This window comes from Trachemys scripta, chromosome 7 (assembly GCF_013100865.1).
Source record: "Trachemys scripta elegans isolate TJP31775 chromosome 7, CAS_Tse_1.0, whole genome shotgun sequence".
Classification (NCBI taxonomy): domain Eukaryota; kingdom Metazoa; phylum Chordata; order Testudines; family Emydidae; genus Trachemys; species Trachemys scripta.
Window position 1 is genome coordinate 126517788 of NC_048304.1, and position 22720 is coordinate 126540507.

Genomic DNA, 22720 nt, shown 5'->3' on the forward strand with positions numbered 1-22720 from the left:
GGCGCTGGAGGGGGGTTCCGGCGGGGGCGGGCTCCGGCGGGGGGGGTCCAGCGGCGCTCGGCGCAGGGGGGGCGGGCTCCGGCGCACGGCGGGGGGGCTCGGGGGCGGCGCTTTTTTTTGCTGCTTGGGGCAGCAAAAAAGCTAGAGCCGGCCCTGAATACAGCTTTGAAACTTTACTGTGCAGAAGAAAAATGCTGCTATTAACCATCTTAATTTAAATGAAACAAGCACAGAAACAGTTTCTTTCCATGTCAAATATTTTTTTTAAACTTTCCCTTTATTTTTTTAGTGGTTTACCTTTAACATAGTACTGTACTGTATATGTTTTTTGGGGGTAGGGTGGGGAGGGCGTGTCTCTGCTGCTGTCTTATTGGGTGCTTCTGGTTCCAAATGTGGAGCAAGGTTGACTGGTCAGTTCGTAACTCTGGTGTTCATAACTCTGAGGTTCTAATGTATCTAACCTAAATCTCCCTTGCTGCAGATTAAACCCATTACTCCTTGTCCTACCTTCAGTGGACATGGAGAACAATTGATCACAGTCTCCTTTATAACAGCCCCTAACATATATGAAGACTGTTATCACATCCCCCTCAGTCTGCTTTTTGCAAGACTCAACATGCCCAGTTTTTTTAACCTTTCCCCATAGATCAGGTTTTCTAAATCTCTGATCATTTTTGTTGCTCCCCTCTAGACTCTCACCAGTTTGTCCACATCTTTCCTGTAGTGTGCTGCCCAGTACTGGGCATAGAACTCCAGCTGAAACCTCACCAGTGCCAAGTAGAGAGGGACAATTACCTCCCATGTCTTACATGTGACACTCCTATTAGCCTTTTCCATAACTTCTTCACACTGTTGGCTCATATTCAATTTGTGAGCCACTATGACCCCAGATCCTTTTCAGCAGTGCTGCCACCTCGCCAGTTATTCCACATTTTGTAGTTGTGCATTTGATTTTTCCTTCCTAAGTGAAGTACTTTGCACTCACCTTTACTGAATTTCAGCCTGCTGATTTCAGAACAATTCTCTAATTTGTCAAAGTCATTTTGAATTCTAATCCTGTCTTCCAACATGCAACCATTAGAAATACAAGACTCAGTGAGGACATGGAGGCTTCATTCACTGACTCTCAGGACCAGGGCCATCTCCCTGCCACTCCCAGACCGAGGCTGGATTGTCAGGGCAATCTGAGCTCTAGTGATTGCAGAGCTGAGTCACCATAAACTTCTCAATAGTTCCCCCTCCCTTCCCCGGGTATCTCTGCACTGCAATGAAAAATCCACGGCTGGCCATGCCAGCTGACTTGGGCTTGCAGGGCTCGGGCTAAGGGGCTGTTTAATTGTGGCGTAGACATTCAGACTCAGGCCTGGCTCCTTCGCATGTGCACTAGGGCATGTGCAGAGTTCACCCCTAGCAGTCTAAAAGGCTAGAGCAGGGTAGTTAGTAGTTAGTAGTGTTAGGAGACTGTTTCCTGGTAAGGGCCAAGCTGTTGTTTGCTGGAGAGTGCTAGTACCTCACCGTCACTGCCCAGGCCCCAGAGGAGGTGCTGCTGGGCTCCTGAGAGTGGATGCAGCATCCCCTGCTTGATTTCACCAGCTGGAAAGAAGTAGGCATGAGGCACAGGCTGTGATTGCACTCTCCCCAACACCTTGGACTTCCTTGCATCAGAAGACAGACAGCCTCTCACCCAGAGGAGCAGTTGCCTTCCCCCCATTCCAGCAGGTTCTGCCAGGGCTGCCCAGAGGATTCAGGGGGCCTGGGGCAAAGCAATTTTGGGGGCCCCTTCTTTAAAAAAAAAAGTTGCAATACTATAGAATACTATATTCTTGTGGGGGCCCCTCCGGGGCCTGGGGCAAATTGCCCCACTTTCCCCCCCCTCTGGACAGCCCTGGGTTCTGCTCACATGGGGCAGCCAATCCAATCTAAATTTGACGGGTTTTGTCTGCAAAGCAGAGAAAGCACTTGTAACCCTAAGAACGCCTCAGTGCCAACTGGCAAAGGGCTCGCTGTTCTGTTACAGCAATTCCTATCAGGCCTGACAAAGCCATTACACCCGACACGCTGCTTTCACAGTATTGATCCAAAACGGGTCCTGTGAAGTATCTAATAAAAGCTTACGTCATGCTGATCCTCAGAACCATGCCAGGATGTGCGGATGGATGCTATTTAAAAAGTTGTGTATATTTACTGCACACATGTTTTAAACTCCAAATCAAGGCAGGGATGACAAACAGGTTTTGAGACAAAGGAAGATGATTCACCTGTCTCAGTGTCAGCTATGTAAATTAAGCATTGTAAGCCAATACAATGGAAGCCCATTTTTGCATATGGAGTCAACAGGAGAACACAAAGACATCTTGGAACCAGCAGCCCAGGAAAGAGTTATTGGGGGTCATCCTGATTCAGGAGGGCAAAAACAATGGACTTTGGGGTCTAACAGAAAGGCAAAGAGACATATTTTTCATCCTTCACTGAGGAAGCAAAAAAGGACAATGCTTCTGCATTCACAAAAGTTGGACCCTAGCCATGTTGGTTAGTAATGGCGGGAGATTGCTTTGGGTGAGAAACTGCTTTAGATAAAGATTTTAGTCTATTAAAGCTAAGTTTAAACTCTAAGAAGCATGTAATACTTGTTTTTTATGTAACCTATTCTTCTTGTTAGCCGTACTCACCATTTCTTAACTCTTTGATGGTAATCTGATGATTGTTTTCACTATACATATATCTCAGTGCTGTGATGTTACAAGGACCTGAGCATGAAACATTGTAGCTGGTTTGGCTTCTCTGGCTGCTCCCCCCAACACGCCCTGTGCTCAGCACTGTTGGGCCACAGTGAGGGAGATGGGAGAGAGCTTTGCACCAATTCACAGCCCTCTGTATGTCATGGCAGGTCAGACTCAGTGCAGGACTTCAGCCCCCCACCATGGCCTGTCCCTGCCCTCCCATCACAGGCAACGCATGCCCAGCCCAGTGCCCTGTGGAGGGGCTCGGCCAATCCAACCCATTACAGACTCTTCCAGCCAGCGTGGTGATGGTGGGGGACCTTGTCTTTCCCCCCTCCCATCACAGATCACCTCGGCCTAGCACAGTGCCCTGGATGGGTCAGGGTGTGGTGTGAAAAACTGCCAATTACTAACTGGGGCAGTGAAACGGAGGGGCCCAATGGGAATTCCAGCTGGTGCCTTCATCATTAAATTCACTTGGATTTAAAACTCAGAGTCCCATTTAATGTGCCTGACTGTGCTAAGGCTCCTCCCCATGTGCACTGGGCCATGTGCAGAGGTAACCTCTAACTGTCTCCATGGCTGTAGGCTTTTGGGTCCCTGTCAACCCCCATATCTGCTGCACCCTGTCTCCCTGGTTATGGGGCCTACTAACTCACTTGCTGAAGTGGGCATTGTGTGCCTACAATTACAGTATGGGCCATCCGGACCGCGCTGAACATGGAGGCTACTGAGCATAGCACAGTCTAGGGCTGTTAGAAAAGCACCAGATCCCCGTCTGACAGTGACTTCCCTGAAGGAAGAAGTCTGGCCCCATAACCTGTACCATGTAGAACGATCTGGGGGGTGGGGTTCGGCGTGGCACAGACAGCAGCCTGCACAGGTACAGGGCCCCCCAGGAACCTCCTCTCATTCGGTACTTACAGAGTTCATGGATTCCAGGGTTGTCACTGAATTCCAGGACGTAGAGATGTCTCCCCTGGACACTGCGGCCAATAGTGTAAATCCTGGTGATATCAGGACACTCGTTGTGCACATTGAACAGGGCCTGCACCAGCTGCTCATAGCGATGGTGGAAAAAGTTCACAGAGGCTGCCACTTCGATCAGAAGCAGGAATCTCACAAGAGGCCAGAGCAATTGAGACATCCTTAGCACTGGGATTAACTCAGATCTCAGAGCTCCCTTCCTGACAGGAACTAAAGTGCAAACTCAAACCAGCTCTCTCCAGTTTCACAGCCAAGTGCCAGCCCACTGCACCTGCAGGGCAGTGGGGGCTGGGGTCGGGGAAAGAGTCTCTGGAACTGGGCTGCGAATGCCCCCGCACAGCTTGGAATGCTTTCCAGCTCTGAGCTTTAGCATCAGGGCTCCCACCCACCCCAGAGCCAGGATCACTACAGAGCCAACTCTATGTTTGGAAAGTTTCACTGATTCCTGTTCATTTATTAACTGGATGGTAAACAGGGCCCTGAAGCCACTGACTGTCACTGCAGGAGAAGAGCAGGGCTGGACAGCTGGCTGCTGTGGGGTTCAGGAGACACAAAGGCTCCACAGCTGCCATGTCTGTTGGCTTGCGAAGCAAGAAAGAGAACAGAAGAGGGACACCAAATGCAAGAGGAGCCCTGTTCAGAGACCAGAGGAACGGGACATCTGGGGGGGGGATCAGCGACTTGGCCTTCACAGCACTTGCCAGCAATACCCAGCTCTTCCAGCTCTGGGTCCCAACGCGCTTTACAAAGGACAAGTTGGCATCATTATGCCCTATTTCATAGGGGGGAAACACCACCGAGCAACTGAGGGCTGGAGCTGAGCACAGAGCCAGCATTCCCAAAGCTCCAGCCACTGCCCGTGCTACCTCTTTAGTGACCAGAGCAGCCAAAACACTGGGTCAGATCAACAAACCAACCAAAGCCAAAGTATTTGAGGTCAAGAGGAATTTGCCAGCCAGGAGCAGGGCTTCATGCCCCTCCCTCCCCATCCCCATTGGGATGTGAGACGCTGTGCCCACCACTCCCACGGGAGCAGCCTGCTCCCCCAGCCCCTGCTCACAGGGCAGAGTGGGGCAGTTCAGAGCTAAATGCTGTTTCAGTCCCAGGTTTATAACTTCTGCCCTGAGGAGCTGCTGGATCATGGGCCCTCCCTGCTCCCCATGTCCCAGAGCGAAATGCCTGTCTTGGTCAGGAGCAGACAACACAAGGAAACTTCAGCACCATCTGGGCATGCCTTGAGAAAGGATCCCTCAGGTAACCTATTCCACATGCCCCTCCACTCCATAAACCACCTGTCCCCCACCACCCCTCGGGGAATGGATGCTGCACAGCACCCATTCCCCACACCCTGGAGAAGGGGGTCCATGCAGCACCATTCTGGGCTCCATTTCCTCCATTATTCAGCATGGAGTTTCCAGGTAAGGGCAGCATGATTCTGGGGAATAGCTGTTTATTGCTACTAAAGCAAGTATTGTAGGCTGGTAGGCAAATCAGGGACAGAGGGGTCTATCTGCAGCCTGCAGCACCAGGAGAGGCGGGAGTACCCTCCTACCTCCAGCCACCATTAGAAATTCGTTTGGCTGGGTCAGTCCTGCGACATCCCCTGGTCACTGAATTCCTCCACTCAAAATAAACTTCCTGACCCTGCTGAGCACAGTTCTGCAACAGCCTCTAGATCTAGTTCCACATCACACCCTGCCGTCATCCCCTTCACTGCACCAGGCCAGTGTATCCTTCGTCTGCTCCTGTCTTGGTGCCTTCTCCCATGCTGGCCCCCACTCCCAGGTTCCCAGTCCAAGGCACCAGGCCCCCACCCCATGCCTCATTTAGGGCCCCATTCTATGGAAAGAGCAAATCCTTAAAACTCACAATGACTCAGTTTGGGGAGGCCCAGACATACAAGGAAAAGGAATAAATATACATTTAATAATATATTAACCACCTTCTTCCACCCCCAATTTAACTCCTTGCCCCCGTGTCTCATCTTCTGTCTCAGGAGGTGATATGCTCTCAGGAGCAGGAATTGTCTCTAGTTGTGCTTTGTACAGGTGCTAAATACATCAGATAAGAAATGGTGCAGCAGGCACCAGCCTCCGTTAATGCTTGCAGGAAAAAAGCAAAAGGCATAATACTTGGAAAGGGCTTTGAGGGATTCTGTAGGTGCAGATGGCAGGTGCCCTGGGGCTGAAGAGAGCGAAAGGAGGAAACCAGTGTGACCTCTGAGCACTAGTGGGCTGCAGTGGCTTTTGGCAGGGAAGGTGGACTCAGAGGTGGTGGCAGATTTCTTGTGTAGGATGGTGTTACTCAGCCATTGGAACACTGTGTCATGGGCTTAATGAGATACTGTAACACCTGGTCATGAGCCCTTCCCTCTGCCACGCCCTCACAGCTCTGCTATTCACAGGTGGCCTGTGACTGATGCTGTAACAGGAAGGATCCCTAATGGTGGAAAACATGCCAAGATTGCTCTGGGCACTGGTGGTTTGGTAAATCTCCCTTCTGGCCCTAAGGAAATAATGAGACACAGAAAGAACTCACAGTAAGTTTACAGGGGAAAGGAACCATGAGCAGAAAATTGGGGGAAGGTGAGTAGCAGGTGGTACTGGTATTTGTTAACACCTGTGAATAGGTAATGAAGGAAATGAAATTTACAGCAGATACCAAATGAGTTGCAAACACCAGTGAGGATAGTGAAACAACACAAAGAGCTCTAGGTGTTAGAAACAGAGACAGGAAAGAAAATGAGACTTACTTTGGAAAAATGCAGCTACTACAGCTGGCAACATTTATCCAAACCCTAGAAATTCAAAGAGGGAGAAACCGGGAGGCAATGATAGTGGTGAGTGAGGGTAGGAATCTGCAATATGAGAGAGCAGCAAGAGAAACAAAAAAGCTAATATGATCCCAGGTTTCACAAGCAAAGGCCTCAGGTCACAGGAGATGGTCCCTCTAAACACAGCCCTGGAAGACTCCAGCTGGAAGATTATTTGCAATTTTGGGCATCTTGTTACCAGAGAGATATTGGCAAAACTGGAGGGATTTTCAGGGAAGAACCAAAAAATGAGCAGGGGCTGGAAGGAAAGATTCAGTAAAGAAAGATTAAAGAGCTAAATATATTTGACTTGGTTAAATGACAATTTTTTTCAGGGGGGAGACCGACATATCTACAAATAGTGGCCATGCATAAACATTATAGGTGGAGAGGGCTGATTCAGGATACAATCCAAGGGGACATGATTATGAAGAATCGGATCAAGCTGAACAACAGAAAATTTAATTTGAAGCTCAGGAGAATCTTCCTGATGGTGACACCTCAAGCAGGAGCCCCACCACTCACTAGGAGGCAGATGGATCCCGCTGGAGAACGGTCTTGATTTTTAATAAGGATACCAAAGTTTATATGTGCGTAAAACGAACAATCTGCTGCAGCAGGGCTGGGCAGCAAAGCTAGGGATTCAGAATGGTGTCAAGGAAAGTGTGTGATCCCAGTGACCCTCTGGCCTCAGCACATGCCCCAGAGCCCTGTGGGGCACACACCTGGCAATCCCTAGGCTCTGGCACATGCCCCTCAGCACTAGCACACGCCAGCTTCCCCAGCAAAATTCTGGGTCTGGGGTGCGCGCTGGTGCTCAGTGCGGAGAACAAGGCATAAGAAACACTGGCTAGCGTCAGCATTACAGATCAGTGTTTTCAGAATGGGAGTGAAGGGCTCATGGCCCAAGCAGCAAATCCCAAGCAGTTAGAATCTGCCATCCTGCACTGTTCCCACCGCCATGTCATCTGCCCCAAACAAGAGACTCCAGCAACTCAGCTTGTTCTACTAGGTTTTAACGATAGGCCCAGGGAAGCATTTGCAGCCAGTGGCTGCATGGGGAGGTTGTTGGGCTTGGGAGTGGAGAGTGAGTGGGGTTGTTTTAAGTCGGTAGTTAGAGGACAGGATGGTGCTGGAGGGCTGGGCACCTACCCAGCCTTTAGCCCTGCATGAGTCTCAGCCCTACTGCTGTGAAGTTTCAAGCCTGACCTTTGTGTGAAGGGGAGAAGGTGAAATTTATCAGGCCTGGAGGGAGCAGAGTCTGATTGCATTGCGGGCCCCTGCTGCAGTCTGGAAAGTTATAAAGTCCAACTCAGGAAGCCTGCTGGAAAGGGGCTGCTCAGAATTGGAGCCAGGAGTCACAGACCTAGGGAGGCCTTGCACACACTGGGCTACATTCAGCCCAGGTTCTCTGCTGACTCCCATGCAAGGGCTGGGGAAACACCCTGCAGGCGCAATGAGACTTGAGGAGCTCAGTCTGTTCAATTTACCCAAAAGAAGAGCAAGAGCCAAGAGGGGACGTGATTACCGTGTAGAAGTAATTGCACAAGGAGAAAATACTGGGGACTAACAAGTTCTTTCACCTCGAGGAGAGAGGCAGAACAAGAACCAATGGCTGGATGCTGAAGCTCGTCAGTTAGAAATGAGGCACCAGTTTTTAAAAGGGTGATTAACCATTGGAACAAACTACACAGGAAGGGGTGGGTTCTTCATCTCTTGGAGTCTTCAGATCCAGACTGGAGGCCTTTCTGTAAGATACGATTTAAACAGGCTCCAATTCCTCAGCTCGATGCAGGGCTAACTAGTAAACCTCTTTGGCCTGTGCTATATGGGAAGTCTGGCCTTAAAGTCTATGACTCTGGTTTTGGGCAGCTTTCCCTACGCAGAAAGTCCTTGAGGGTCAGAGCAGGGGGAAATGGCCAGTACAGAGAGTCCTCAGGCCAGCTCCAGTCCACGGCATAGACAGTGCTGGCCGGGAAGGAAGGAGGCTGGTGGGATGTATAGATTCAGCGCATTCTCTATAGAGCCTTGGCCTGCAGGGCTCCTATGGGGATGCCAGATTAAAATTGCCCTTCTCAGTAGTGACCCCCTCAAGTCCTCAAATATCCTAGATCTGGCTCCCATGAATCATGAGATGAGCTGAACAAATCGTAAGATTAAAAAAAACCACCCCACACATTTAGGGTTCTTTTTCTTTGCCTTCTGAGCCTCAGGGTTAGAAACTTGCTTTTTTGAAAGAAAAGAAATCTGAGATTCTCACCTAATCACAATTCCAGGAGCTGGGTTTTAAGAAAAAACACCAAATAGCTTGAGACTTGCAATTAAATCATGAGAACTGGCAACACTGCTTCTCCAACAGAGACCCCAAGACATCTGTTTGATCTCCCTTGGCATGATTCCCTACTAGGACAGAAGGGGCCAATCTGGAATGGGACATTAATTTACCCCTCTCTCCACACCAGCTTCAATTAATCTGGCTCGTCAACTCAGAATTTCCTGACATTTGGCAATTCCAACTCCCCAGCCATAGGGCAAAACTCACTTACAGCCATCACTTACCAGAACTCAGGGCTGCCCACTCAGTGACTGCTGACCTGAGAAGAGGGAGAGAACTAGACTGCAGGCTGGGGCAGACCCTCCATCCCGTTCTGACAGGAAGAAGGGACTGTTAGCCGAGTGGAAATGGCTCGCTCAGGGAACACTCTGTAGAAGGAGGTTCCCTAGACAATGCAGAGTTGGTGGAAGGAAATGGGATGTGTCAGAGTCACTATTCTCAGCTGGAGCAACCCTGATCACATACTTCATTTACAGGGCAAGCGATTCCCTTGTATTCCCCCATTCCAGCGCTGAGTGCAGTTTGAGCAGAATGAAGTCTCTGGCCCTGGGATCATTCTAGAGTCTCAGTGTCTTTGCAAATGACAGAACAATAGGTAGAGTGGTAAATAATAAAGATGCCAGGTCAGTTATACAGACCAACTGGATCGGCTGGTAAGCTGGGCCTTTTGATATGGCCAGATGCAAGGTTATATCTAGATTAAAGGGCAAGGGGAGAGGGCTGCAGAGCCCAGCCTCCAGCCTGAGTCAGAGTGGCTACATGGCTATTTTTAGCCCCACAACACAAGTCCCACAAGCCCGAGTCAGTTGACCTGGGCTCTGAGACTCACTGCCACAGAGGTTTTTTTTGCTGTATAAACATACCCTTGGTGGTCTTGGTAGATAAACCAAACATGGGCACCCAACGTGATGCTATAGCGAAGAGGGTGAATGTAATCCTTAGATTTATAAAGAGGGTAATATCAAGCAGGAGTAGGGGTGAGGTCTTACCTCTGTTTACAGCATGTCAATGCTTCAAAAAAAAGGATGTTCAGATATTGGAAAGTATTCAATAAAGAGCTACAAAAACGCCTTGAGATCTAGAAAAGCTGCCTTAGAGTGAGAGTCTAGAGCAGCTCTATTTAGTTTATCCAAGAGACGGTTCAGAGGTGAGTTTATGATGGTCTACAAGTACCTACAAGGGGGAATTGATTTCTGACAGTAAACGGGTCTTTAATGAGGCATAATGAGATCAGTGGATGAAAGCTGAAGCTAGACAAATTCATACTAGAAATAAGGTGCAGATTTTGCACAGTGAAGGTAACTGACCATTAGTACAACGTACCTACAGTTGTGGTGGGTTCTCCATCACTTAACATTAATGCAAGATTGGATACCTTTCTAAAAAAATATGTTCTAGCTCAAACAGAAGTTATGGGTTCGATACTGAAATTACTGGGTGAGGTTCTCAGGCCTGTGTTATGCAGGAGGCCAGACTAGATGATCTTAGTGGACCATTCTGGCCTTAAACTCCATACATCTCTGTCTGCTGAAAGGAGGTTGTGCCATGAGGATAAAGCTCCCTCCATCTGATTCCCCTCCACAGCTCTGCTTGGGGACTAAGTAGATACCTGTATTTGCCAACCCTTTACCCCACAGCCCTGGCTTTGGGGAATCTCCTTTCCTCTTTGCCTCCAAAGCAGGGAATCACTATCAGGGGAGAAGATTTGCAACTGGCTCCTTTTGATGTATGAAGATGCCTCACAGTGTTTTCTGCTTGTTATCGAAGTTGAGTCCCAGCTTCCACTCCAGTTCTTTAGCAAAAAGTGGGAAGAGTGACATCACAGGAGGCTGAAATCTGATCAGTTGCTATCCCATACTAAAGGCTAGAAAATGGGCTGGTGTGTACATTTGGGAGGGGCTAAGGGGGGGGCGTGCAGATTGAGGTTGAGATGTTAAGTCTAAGCAGGGGGAAAGGAAAGAAAGTTCAGATTGTGACTAATTTTCATGCACGTCGCAAACACAAACATGAATCCATTAATCAATATTTGCATGTTTCAGTTTACACTGGTGCCAGGTGTCTTTTAAAGGAACATGATCTACTAAACACCCTTCCCTGGGGCCTAGGTTTCTGTGTGATTAGCATTGCCAGAGAGATGGTCCCACTGCAAGCGCTGGAATCTTGTAGGTGTGCTGTAGGGTCCAGTCTCCAGGGAACCCCGCCTGCAGGTACACTATAAATCCAAGCTGTTTGCAAATCATCCTTGCCCAATGTGAGTTATTCCTGGAGAGATCAACGGTGTCTGGCTAAGAATGTGTGTGACCAGATAGACAGGTCCCTTACATCAGACTCAATCTGGACAGGGGCCTGCTATGGGCCAGTGATAAGTTCTGGGAGGTGGTGAGAGAAGAGGTTTTCTTTCATATATACACCAATCTTCTGTGGAAGGAACATTTTGCCTTCTAGTATTTCAGGTCCATTGCCAGGGCTCAGCCAAGGCTGCTGGCCTCCTCCAGACCCAACATCTTCTGTTCCTTTCCCCCTCACATCTGCTTGTCCCATATTGGCGTCCGGCTGTGTGGCCAGCCAAGCAGTGGGCAGTTGGGATCCAGGTGGTTTTACAGGGTAGGCAGAGCTAGACACAGCATGTCCTGAGGAGCTGAAGGTGGCCAAGGATAGCAAGCTTGCTTTGTGCTGGTGCAGATGCCCTGCTCAGACAAGCTCTGAGCGGCTGTGGGGACCGTCTCCAGGGAAAGGAAATAGATCTCTGCACAGTGCAATGGCTTCCTGCATAACCCTGAGATTAGCCCCACAGCCAGCTTGGCGCTTCCAAGTCACAGCAATTCCCTCGGGGATTACTGCTGCCTCTGTCTAAACAAGACCAAAAGGAACAAGCAGCATAAAGAGCCGAAAAGCTGCTGCTTTATGTGACCAATCCAAGAAGGGATCCCAGCAAGATACATCTCCACAGAGAAGAGGAGCCTGTGCATCCGTCAGTGCAGGCGTGAGCCAGAGGAGAAGATTGAATGCCCTTGTACAGGCAGGAGCTTCAGTGAAAGGCAGGAGGGACTCTGCTGGGTAAGGCTGGCTCTGCAGGTAACCTCAGAACTCTGTGCAACAGCTGGTGTGGCAGGGGCCCATTACAGCCTCTACTGCGGGATTTGCCACTCTCTAAATGAGTCCCTTCTGCAGGCACTTTGGTTTGTGGAAGGTAAGCCAGCTAAGCAGGAGCACAGCCACCAACACGAGAGAGCAGAACACCATGAGCCCCACATAACTGGCATGGGAGAGAGGGCGTGTCGGGGGCTTCTCTGCAGGGATCATGTTCGTCAGGTTCAGCATGTAGCCCAGAGTCCAACCTGCATCACTGCTGCCAATCTGGAAAAGAGGACAAGACCCAAATTACCTACCAGGACTAAGGAACATACAGGGAGTGGGATGGTATGGACAAGAAGGTCAGGTCTCTTCTAGGGGCAGTGGTATGGGGCAAGGTGTCTGTGTGTGTGTGTGTGGGCGGGGGCAGGGTGGAGGTGGTGTCACAAGTGTTATAGCCCCACAGAGATGGGGTGGTATATAGGGTGTGGGTATCATAGGCATAGCCCTCCCTATCTCGAAACTCTCTGCATATGTGAAGTTACCTTTCCAAGGAACTGGATGTTTTGCCATTTCTCCATGGTGAATCCATAGCCATTCTCCAAGAGGGAGAGGATGTAGGTCCCGGAGAAACAATATTCACTCAGGTACTTCTCTTTTATCTTGGGAAATTCTGCCTTTACCTGCAGCGGGACAAAGACTTTACTTGCCTTCTGCTCCACATGGTTACCACAGGCCTGGCTTGCACCAGAGACCTCTCTCTAGGTGCTGGCAGCATCTGCCCACTCCATCATTAGCATTAATCTAGATTCTAGCAGCACCAGATGCTCCAGAAGTTCTCCCCTAGCACTGAATGGATGGTGGGAAGTATTTATGTATGTGTGGGCCCCTCCTAACAGCCTTTCACCAGCAGAGATGTCACTTAGCCAAAAGCAGAGCAGGAAAGGACTCCTACAGACACCACAGCAAGCAGCGCCAGAGAGCAGGAGAAGGTACATGTGCTGTAAATCGGCACAGGGAGGATTCTGCACAATGGCAAGTCTAGAGGTTCCCTAGAAATGGGGTTTGTGAGGGGGAAGTTCACCTGCTGCCTGGCTCCCACACACAGCCATCACCACCAGGGCTGATCCCTGATTCCTGGTGCTATTGCAGAGGAAGAGTCTCACACTGCTGCAGCCGGTCACTCTCTTACCTCGTGCCAAGGTCTGGAGCAGAAGCTTTCCACAGCGCTGGTCGCTTTGTCTAGAGAGACTAGGCTCTTCTCTGTCGTCAGGTTTAAAAAGTTCATCACAAAGTAGAAAGCAGAAAATGCCTGAAGGGGAGAAAATTTTAAACCTGTTTAGCCTTAGTATGGAAAGCAGAGTCCAAATCCGAGCAATGACGCCAGAGCATGGGGCTCCCTCTGTGAATCCAAAACATTTGCGTAAACAGAAATCCCAGCATGCGGGTGCGTTCCAGCTTGCATAGAGCTCCATGAACATGCCATGGGCTGCACATCTGGGTGTCTGGGGAGAGGGTTTTGCAGCTGGCTGGGTCAGGATTATAGGCGCCAAGTATTCACACTCTGGTGGGGGTGGAGCAAAGGAGAGCGACTCAACCATCACTGCCTTCTATCATAGATGGGATTGGTAGCACTGCCTATTGTTACGTTTGCATGACACTTCCCATTAAGAGCCTCTTTTCAGTTGCTTATAACTTTGCCAAACTTGAAAGTTCCCACACTGGGTGTCTACCTCAAGCTAGTGTGTTGTGGGGGAAGTTGTTTGTTTTGTTTTTTTAAGTTTCAGGCAAAATGTTTCAGCTGTTTCTAAGAATGAGTTTCGGGGAAAATACAGTGTTTTTCTGATATTAAAAAATTCTGGTAACTGTTTCCTTGAGAAGCAATAGCAGGGACTTGAAATCTGTCAGGGGAGTTGTCTTGGTGTCAGCAATGTGCCTTTTGTTCCCATGAAAAGCTGCCCAAATTTGGCCAAGTTATAAGCCTTTGAAAAAATCTGTTTGAATTCATTCAGGAAAGACTTCCTAAAAAAAAGTTTAGCAGCTAAAATTTCCAAAGATTCTGTGCACACTGAGCATGCTTCCTCCCCTCACAGTTCCTCTATGTGTCGGACTGTGCATGCATCATCCCCACAGAACAACTGAGTATGTTCAAATCAGGGCTGCAAGGGTGAAGCCAGACTTTTCCTGCAATTACAGCTCCTGGCTGCTGTGGGCCAGCCCAAGGTGGGCACCGGAACTGAGAGCAAGGAGCCTCTCTCTCCTCTGCTCTCATTTACTCTCCTAATGGTGCCCAGGCAGCATGGAGGAGGAAACTACATGATTCAAAAGCAGAAAAGACAAGAGCCAGACTTGTGGGAGGGGAAAGGCATAGATTGTGACAAGGAGCCTGGGGAGCTGGGACTGGAAGGGGAAAGAGAGAGAAACTGGGAATGGGAGCTGGGGAGAGACGGGGACTGGGAACCAGGGGAGGGAGGGAGACTAGGACAGAGAGCAGGGGAGTGGACAATGCGACTGCCTGGGCAAGGAGACTAGTAGTGAGAACTGTGCAGGAGGGTTTGGAGGCTGGGACTGGTCGGGCAAGACAACGGAGACTGGGAGACTGCGTGGGGTGGTGGGAAAGATAGATTGGACGAGAAGCTGGGGCGTGGGGATTGGGATTGGCTGGGCAAAGAGACAGGGACTGATAGTGGAGGGGGGAGACTGGGACTCTGGAGGGCAAGAAGAGTGGGATGGGGATGAGACGTCTGAGGAGTGGAGACTGGACTGAGTAGTTAAAGAGAATAGGAATGGGATGAAGATCTGGGGGTGGGAAAGAGAGAGAACTGGGGCAGGTTAGAAGGGACATGGCAGAAGGGGTCTATGTCTCATGCACAACACGGCTCAGATTGGTTAGTGATCAAGGCAGCTAAGAGTGCATTGGCCCTGGCAGAGGTCCAGGCTGGCCTCCTGTCACCAGGTCTTGTGGCATTATTTTGCTGTGTAGATCATCTCAGAGTTCACTGCCCCACAAGCTACCAGTGCCACTCTGCGTATCTGACCTCCAGGCACTTTCTCTCTCCAGAATGCACTGACACAAACACAGGCAGTGTGGGAGGTGGGGGGACCACAAACTTGTGTGACATATGGCTGTGATGTACAAAAATCTGCTGTGTGGACATAACTTAAACCAGATTTGTTATAACTAGGTCAGATGAGTTCTCTCGTGGCATTTACAGGCTCAGTCCACACTATAAACAGCCCCCTGCCCCCCAAGTACCTCACAGTCTTCCCTACAGCCCCCTGGGAACATACCCTAAGCAGACCCTCTGTGTCTGCTCTGGGTTAGAGCACGCCGCCGGTCGTCCAGACTCACCCCAAACTCCCCTTGTAACGGAGGCAGGAAAATCCCATTGAAGGCGCAGCTGGAGTAAGGGCAATAGCTAGTGTTGAAGATCTTCTGGATGGTCATTCGGCACCTTTGGTAATCCCCGTTCCCCTGGAGGTGAAGCTGTGTGAATGGAAGCTGCTGCTCACCATTAGCTATACAGGGGTTGGTGTAGAGGTCACTTATATTCATAATCCTCAAATATCCGAGGTGAAAGCAGGGATCCAGGAGGCTGCCATTCTGTGTGCTCTGCAGGTAAAACAACCCAGGCCATTGGCACTCAGTTCCAGAGAACGGGACCATGAAAACAGCAACAGGATGTACTGACCTAAGAAATCTGTCCTGGAACTGGGGACAGATATAACATCCCAGGATTCTCATACCAACCACAAACTCATCCTCTGTACTCAGGAATCCTGCTTTCTGAGTCGTGCTCAGTCACAGGCTTCCCGTGTGGCTGCAGGCAAGTCATTTGCAGCCACATTTCCAAAGTTAGGCACTCAAAATGAGTGGGAATTTGAGATACTTTGGTCCTGATTTCCAGAGGTGCTGAGCACCCACAGCTCCTGCTACCTTCAGTCAGAGCTGTGGGTGCTCAACACCCCCAATATCAGACCCCGGATATCTCCAAGCTGGGTACCCAAGAACAGAGGCACTCCAAATTGGTGGCCACGGTCGAAACCTCTGGCCTTCGTTCCTGGCTGTAAGTCAGGGATAATGAGACTTCCCCACTGAAATTCACTGTTGTGAGGCTCAGGTTCCAGCCTCACCCGGCTGCACCACAGTGGTGTGTGCAAATAGCAAATGCCGAAGGTGGGGAGGGTCCAGAAACTCTCAGCCCCACAGGTACCGGCCCTGGAGCTCTCACACTTGCCTGTAGGTCACTGGCAAGCTTCAGGCGCAGAGCCTGGTCCTTCCCGTAGCACAGGAAGCTGTGCGTATACACGTTGTAGTTCTTGCCATAGAGACGAAAGTGCAGCGAGTTCTCTTGAGATTCAATCGGCTCTTGGTCCGGCGCAAAGGTGATCTGAGTGGAGGCTCCACCAAGGTCCAGGGCCCCTGATGTCCCCCGGCTGGATCTCAGGTGAGGCAGAAAGTTCAGCCAGCCAGGCTTAAAAGAAAACAGAGACAATGAGACAAGGCTACCGGCCTGGGGGTGAGAGAAACAGGAATAAGGTTGGGAGGAGAGAGAAAGAGAGAGAGAGAAGGTAGCACAGGGCAGAAGGGAGGCATGGGGGCCTGGAGCAGGGCACAGGGTGTGAGGAGAACCGGGTAGAGGGGCAAAATGAGGGTTCAGAAGAGAAAGGAGATGATGTACAGCAGGTGTCCATGGGAGGGTTAGAACACGCAATCTGCAGCTGAACGATCCCTATGAGAGATAGTAAAAAAATATGACACACCTCTCTCTAGTGCCGTGTATGCCACAGAACCCCAAACACTTTACCAACACTACAGAGGAATCATTCTGCCAGCCACTGAAATGCTCCCACTCTGGGGTGGAACACAGTAACTGTTTAAAAGAACACAGATTTAGGACAGGAAATTAAGGAGGATATCTTGTGTAGCTGAAACTGCCGGAGGAATTCCAGAAGGTTTCTGTTTCAATGCACTAACAAATTGTGCGTGCACCAATTGTGTGGAGCCCATTATGACACCACCTCACATATGAGAGCGGATGCATTTAGTTTCCTAATGAGCCCTTGGAAGCTGGATTGCTGAAGAACTGTGTGGGGTCACTTTCTGACCCCTGGTAAAAGGGGTTGTAAAAGAAGCCAGTGCTGGCAGAAGCCCTCTTGCCAAGTATGGTTTACAAAGTCCCACCCGCCCACATTTCTGGAGTACACCACTTGCCCTGGCTATTGGATATGTTACCTGCTTGAAGTTGCCCAACAGGTAATTAATGGTGATCCAGCCATAGGCTCCTTCTTCCTGACCACTGATGACTCTGGCACCCTGGAAGTTGAAGGGGGATGAGCGCAGCGTCTTCTCCACTGCAGAGAGGACTCGGTCAGCTATACTTCTGTTCTGCAAGCTGGACGTACAGAGGAAAGGACTGAGTGACTCCGGTCTAGAAGCTCTCAGCAGCCTGTTGGTTTTACTCTACCCCACAGGACACACTTGAGGTACTTTTGGTAAGACAGAAGTGCAAGCTGGATCTAACACACTAGATGTTCTCAGTGACATCATTCCTTACTGTCTCACCATCCCAGCTTGTCCGCCCCGGTTTCTGATGCTCACTCAGTTGCCACGGACAGCAGCAGTCACTTCCTGAAGTAGGGCAGGAATCCCCAGAGGCACCCCCCTCTGAGCACACCCATTAGAGGACATCACTAAGGCTAACATTTAGACACGTGTATTTTAGTCACAGGTATTTCTGGATAGGTCATGGGCAATAAATAAAAACCCACAGCCTGTGACCTGTCCATGACTTTTACCAAAAATACCCCTGACTAAATCTCTACTTCTGGGCCCCACAGCTCCGGGGGGCCCCTGATGGGGGGGGCCTGCTCCAGTGCTGGGGGTTGACTGTCCCCTGGTCGCTGCTCCTGGGGACTGCTCTCTGGATGGCTCCCAGGCACCCCAAGCCACTGCTCCAGCTGACCCAGGACCACTGCTGCTCGGGCAGTCCCCAGGGCACCCCGAGGACCGCTACTTAGAAGGTCCCGAGAGCCAGCCACACCAGCCGCTGTTCCAGCGGTCCTTGGAGCCAGCTGCCCAGAGCCTCCCGAGCAGTGGCTGGTGCGGCTGGCCCTGGTGCAACCCCTGGGACCGCTACTTGAGTGGTCCCCAGGACCAGCTGCTGCTTGCATGGTCCCCAGAGCCAGCTGTCCGGGGCCTCCTGAGCAGTGGCTGGTGCGGCTGGCCCCAGGTACTGCCGGAGCAGCTGGCCCCGGGTTGCTCCAGCAGCGGCTAATGAGGCTGGCCATGGGGCGCTCAGGTGGCCCTGAAGTCAGCCGCACCAGCCGCAGGGGAAGTCACGGAGGTCACGGAAAAAGTCACAGAATCCGTGACTTCCACGACCTCCATGAAAGAACTGCCGCCTTAGACATCACACCCCGGGATTCCCCTCACAAGCCATTGTATCACTGCTACAAAAGAAACAGCATGCCACACTCTACCTTCATGGAGTCTCTGTAGGCACTACCCATCTGGGAGTAACCTGGTCAGCCAAGGTGCCAGGAGTAGGGATGGGGATATGCCTCCGTTTCACTAGAATACAAGAGATGTCCAGGCATCCACTCATATGGGCCAGTTTGGGATGATACTACCACCATCTGAGTGTCCCTGTAATGGGGCCAGTACAGTGCATGGCACTGTATGGGGAAAGAAAGTCAGGGCAGGGAAAGGAGTCAGAGCAGAGTGGTGAAGGGAGGAAGCAGAAAGAGAGGGAGAAGACTTGGTGGGGAGAGCAGGGGGAGTCTGAGGTGAGGAGAAAAGAGGGGCAGATTGTGTGAGGCAGAGATAGCAAAGGCTGATGGAGGAACCCTGGATATCCCTTGGTGTCTCAGACACAGGAACACTCATTCCCAATGATTCCCGGTCAGAAGGTTCTGTTCTACATGCAGGATTGGCTCACATGTGGCTGAGCCATTCCCGTGGATGGGAAGGAGGAGGACTGAACAGGACACAAGCTGTGTAGTGTGGGGCCAGCACAGTCCCATGTCAATCTATTGAGGGGCACCAGTTATGAAATCAGCCCTTGGTATTTCCCGTCCCTGAGGGTATGGCTACACTAGAAACGTAAGTCACCTGCTGTGAAATTGACAAGACAGCCAACAGTCGGAGTGTCTACACAGACATTGTCGCCCTAACTACACTGAGGTAAGCCATATGTACCCACGGAGGTGGAGTCATTGTTGGTGTAGTAGGGCATTTACATTGTCAGGAGCAAGGCTGTAGTGTGTACACACTGAGATTACACCTAACTGTGTAGTGTAGACCAGGCCTGAGAGAAGGTGAAGGTTCCATGTCTGCAGTACCTGAGCAGCCGCATTCCAGCTGTAGCCCCGAGGTAGACAGGGGTCTCTCTGTGCTGCTGTTCTGGAACCACTTCCTGAGCTCTTTTCATGCAGTGCTGGAGGGAGAGGCCAGCTTTCTCTGTGTCCTGGGAGTAACCTGAGATCCCCAGACCTGGGAAGAAGGGGAAGAATATGACATTTCATTTCATGCTCTCTTAACCGAGTCCTACAGACCACAGTGAACCCTGCATATTACTCCTAACTCTATTGCAGAGGCATCAATAGCAGCCCTCCTGTTGTTCTTCGAGATGTGTTGTTCACGTCCATTCCAATCAGGTGTGCGTGCACTGTGTGCACAGTCGTCGGAATGCTTTCCCTTAGCAGCTCCCGTTGGGTCGGCCGTGGAGCCCCCAGGAGTGGCACCCTCATGGCACTCAATATATGACCCTACCGACCCGACCCCCCTTCAGTTCCTTCTTGCCAGCTACTCTGACAGAGGGGAAGGAGGGTGGGTATTGGAATGGACGTGAACAACACATCTCAAAGAACAACAGTTTTTCTTCTTTGAGTGCTTGTTCAAGTCGATTCCAATCAGGTGACTTCTCATGTGCATTCCAATAGGTGACTTCCAAGCAGTTTCCCTGGGGGAGGGGTCGGAGTTCACTTGGTTGCTGAATGCAGGACTGCTCTGCCAAAGGCTGCATTGCCCCTCACCTGCTGGGTAATGGCGTAGTGTGACGTGAAGGTGTGGATAGAGGACCATATTGCTGCCTTGCATATGTCCTGTATAGGGACCTGCGCCAGGAATGCTGTGGACGACACCTGTGCTCTTGTGGAGTGTGCCGTAAGCGGAGGGGCTGGAAGTTTTGCCAGGTCGTAGCAAGTCCTGATACAGGATGTGATCCATGATAAAGTGTGCTGGGATGAGATTGGGAGCCCCCTCATCCTTTCTGCGATTGCAATAAAGAGCTGTGATGACTTACGAAATGTCTTTGTGCGCTCAGTTAGAATGCTAGGGCACGCCTGACATCCAGGGAAATGGAACATGCGTTCTCTGTTACTGGCATGAGGCTTAGGGAAGAATACAGGTAAAAATATGTCTTGGTTCACATAAAACTGTAAGACTACCTTTGGCCGAAACGCAGAGTGAGGGTGTAGCTGCACCTTGTCTTTATAAAAGACCGTATAGGGGGGCTTGGAAGTCAGCACTCTGAGCTCGGATACCCTTCTGGCCATGGTTATGGCCACCAGAAAGGCCACCTTCCAGGAAAGGTAGGACAGAGGGCAGGTCGCCATGGGATTGAAAGGGGGCCCCATGAGCATGGACAGGACCAGGCTGAGGTCCCACTGGGGAACGGGTACATCGTACCTGGGAATAAAGGCTGTCGAAGCCCTTGAGAAACCAGCCCACCATGGGATTGCCGAAGACTGACCTACCAGCTGCCCCCGGTGGAAGGCTGAAATGGCAGCCAGGTGTACCCTGAGAGATGATATTGCCAATCCCTGCTGCCTGAGGTATAACAGGTAGTGCAAAACAAGGGGAATTGGTGCTAGCTGTGGTTCGGTGCCCCTCTGCAGAGACCAGATGGAAAAACGCTTCCACTTTGCCAGGAGATTCAGGTTTAGGGCCACTCTTCTAAGAAGGTCCTGGTGTCCCCTGGTGTCCATCGCCGGAAGGGTAGTGGTGGTGCCCACCACCCCCTCGTCAGGCGAGGAGGAGGTGGCTCGTGGGACAGGGTCTTCCTGCACTTCTGGCTCTCTGGCAGCTGGGTCAGGTACCTGGGAGGCCCCCATGACTGGAGGTGGCTCCAGTATAACTGATGGTGCAGGTTTAAAACGTATATAATGCCTTCTGTCTGGCAAAAAATTTTTCCCTGGAACCTAACCCCCCCATTTACATGAATTCTTATGGGGAAACTGGATTCCCTTAACATCGTTTCGCTTAAAGTTGCATTTTTCAGGAACATAACTACAACGTTAAGTGAGGAGCTACTGTACCGACACCTCACCTCTTGTCTGATCCAGCACAGACATCATCTTTTACCAGCTACCATGTTGGTATTTATACACCCCATTAATGACATTTACAATTTCTTAAAACCAATAAACTCCAAATAGCAATTTAAAAAACCCAACAAAAATAAACAGACGTAACATCCTCTGCTCCCATCAGGGAAATGCCTGGACTTTCCCTGTGCAGGCTCAGGTTCTTTGCACTATCAGAAGAGAAAAGTCAAGAATAAAGGGCCCACCATTCCACATACCCGGATACCTACTCCTGAATGCACTCCTAGCTTGGCTGCTTCAACTGATCTCACCTACTACTGGTGTTCTCATGTCTAATGAAGTATTGCTCACCAGTGTTTTCCAGCCAGACAAGCAACCTGTCAGCATATTGCCTAGGAGAAGGATGCAGGGTGCCTCTTGCTTTCTTTATTTATATCAGAACCATCCTTTGTTCTTTTTCATAAACAGGCCACCCTCTGCTGATTGTTTTTCCTGTGACTGCCCTTGCTTGTCAACTTTGCCGTCTTCTAATCAGCATCTGGCTCCATACGTGTATGTTGTGAGACACAATGACCAGACAGGAGATAAATGTCTGCTATCTCCTGCTTCAAAGGAATCTGTTTAAGGCCTGTCATCTCATGGTTACCTGCCTTAACTCCAAGGGTATGAGAACATAATTTCCAGTATAGATACATAACTCTTTATTATCTGCATATGCATTTCAAAGAGATTATGATGACCAGGGGGCTCTGGCTCTTGACAGAGACCTTAGATGTCATCCTTTGGTGACCTTAATATGCATCTGACCCAGGGGATTCCTGTAAAACCCTATGCACCCCTGGTACCCTATGTCGGCTGGCACCAAGTACCAGGGCTTGATTTAGGGGCAGGTGACCAAGGCGAGCGCTTGGGATGTCAGGTGTGAGGGTTGCCAGGGTCGGAGTGCTGTTTTTATTGTTAGCGACAAAAGGGAAAATAGAATGTTTGAACTAAAATGTTTCAGCTATTCTGTATGTGGATTCATTTTTCACTGACCTCCTAGAATGTTCTGGACCTTTGTAGAATCTCGAGGAACCTTCCAGACTTTCTGAGAACTACATTTTCTTCGAACCTCCTAGAATGATGCCAGCCATGCCCGTGCAGATAGCTAAGGGGCGGGGCATCGCCAGTCAGTGAGATATAAGAACGAACTGAAGTGAAATGAGAACCCAACTGTGACATTGTGAACCTTGTTTTATTGTGTAATTGTAAAAAATAAGGTATTCAAAAGTTTAACAAATGTGGGAGGGCAAAGACGCTCCTCACCTGGAGCGCATTTGGTCTAGGGCCAGCCCTGCCAAGAGCTTCCTGGATCACACAAAGGCCCATTTACACGATGATTTTAAGAAAGTATTGCCAACCTGAATATGATCTGAGTGTCTGGGTCTATGTGGTTATTTAATAGCTCGTTTGGCCATTCTTATG

At 50.2% G+C, this 22720-nt stretch overlaps 2 protein-coding genes across 5 annotated transcripts in view; both read right to left on the reverse strand.

Moving 5' to 3' along the window:
* CPN1 (carboxypeptidase N subunit 1) overlaps positions 1–4094 on the reverse strand; it is a 36140-nt gene extending 32046 nt beyond the window's left edge. The window contains exon 1 of the mRNA XM_034776010.1: positions 3645–4094. Coding sequence (XP_034631901.1) covers positions 3645–3785 — 141 coding nt within the window. The 5' untranslated portion in view covers positions 3786–4094. The remainder of the gene's footprint in view (positions 1–3644) is intronic.
* A 2056-nt stretch (positions 4095–6150) lies between these two features.
* Positions 6151–22720, reverse strand: part of ENTPD1 (ectonucleoside triphosphate diphosphohydrolase 1) — a 100370-nt gene continuing 83800 nt past the window's right edge. For all 4 annotated transcript variants that reach the window (XM_034776009.1, XM_034776006.1, XM_034776005.1 and 1 more), the window contains 7 exons: positions 19271–19421; positions 17163–17322; positions 16165–16401; positions 15279–15539; positions 13119–13238; positions 12472–12609; positions 6151–12211 (listed from right to left, as the gene is read on the reverse strand). In XM_034776009.1, coding sequence (XP_034631900.1) covers positions 12005–12211; positions 12472–12609; positions 13119–13238; positions 15279–15539; positions 16165–16401; positions 17163–17322; positions 19271–19359 — 1212 coding nt within the window. In that variant the 5' untranslated portion in view covers positions 19360–19421 and the 3' untranslated portion in view covers positions 6151–12004. The remainder of the gene's footprint in view (positions 12212–12471; positions 12610–13118; positions 13239–15278; positions 15540–16164; positions 16402–17162; positions 17323–19270; positions 19422–22720) is intronic.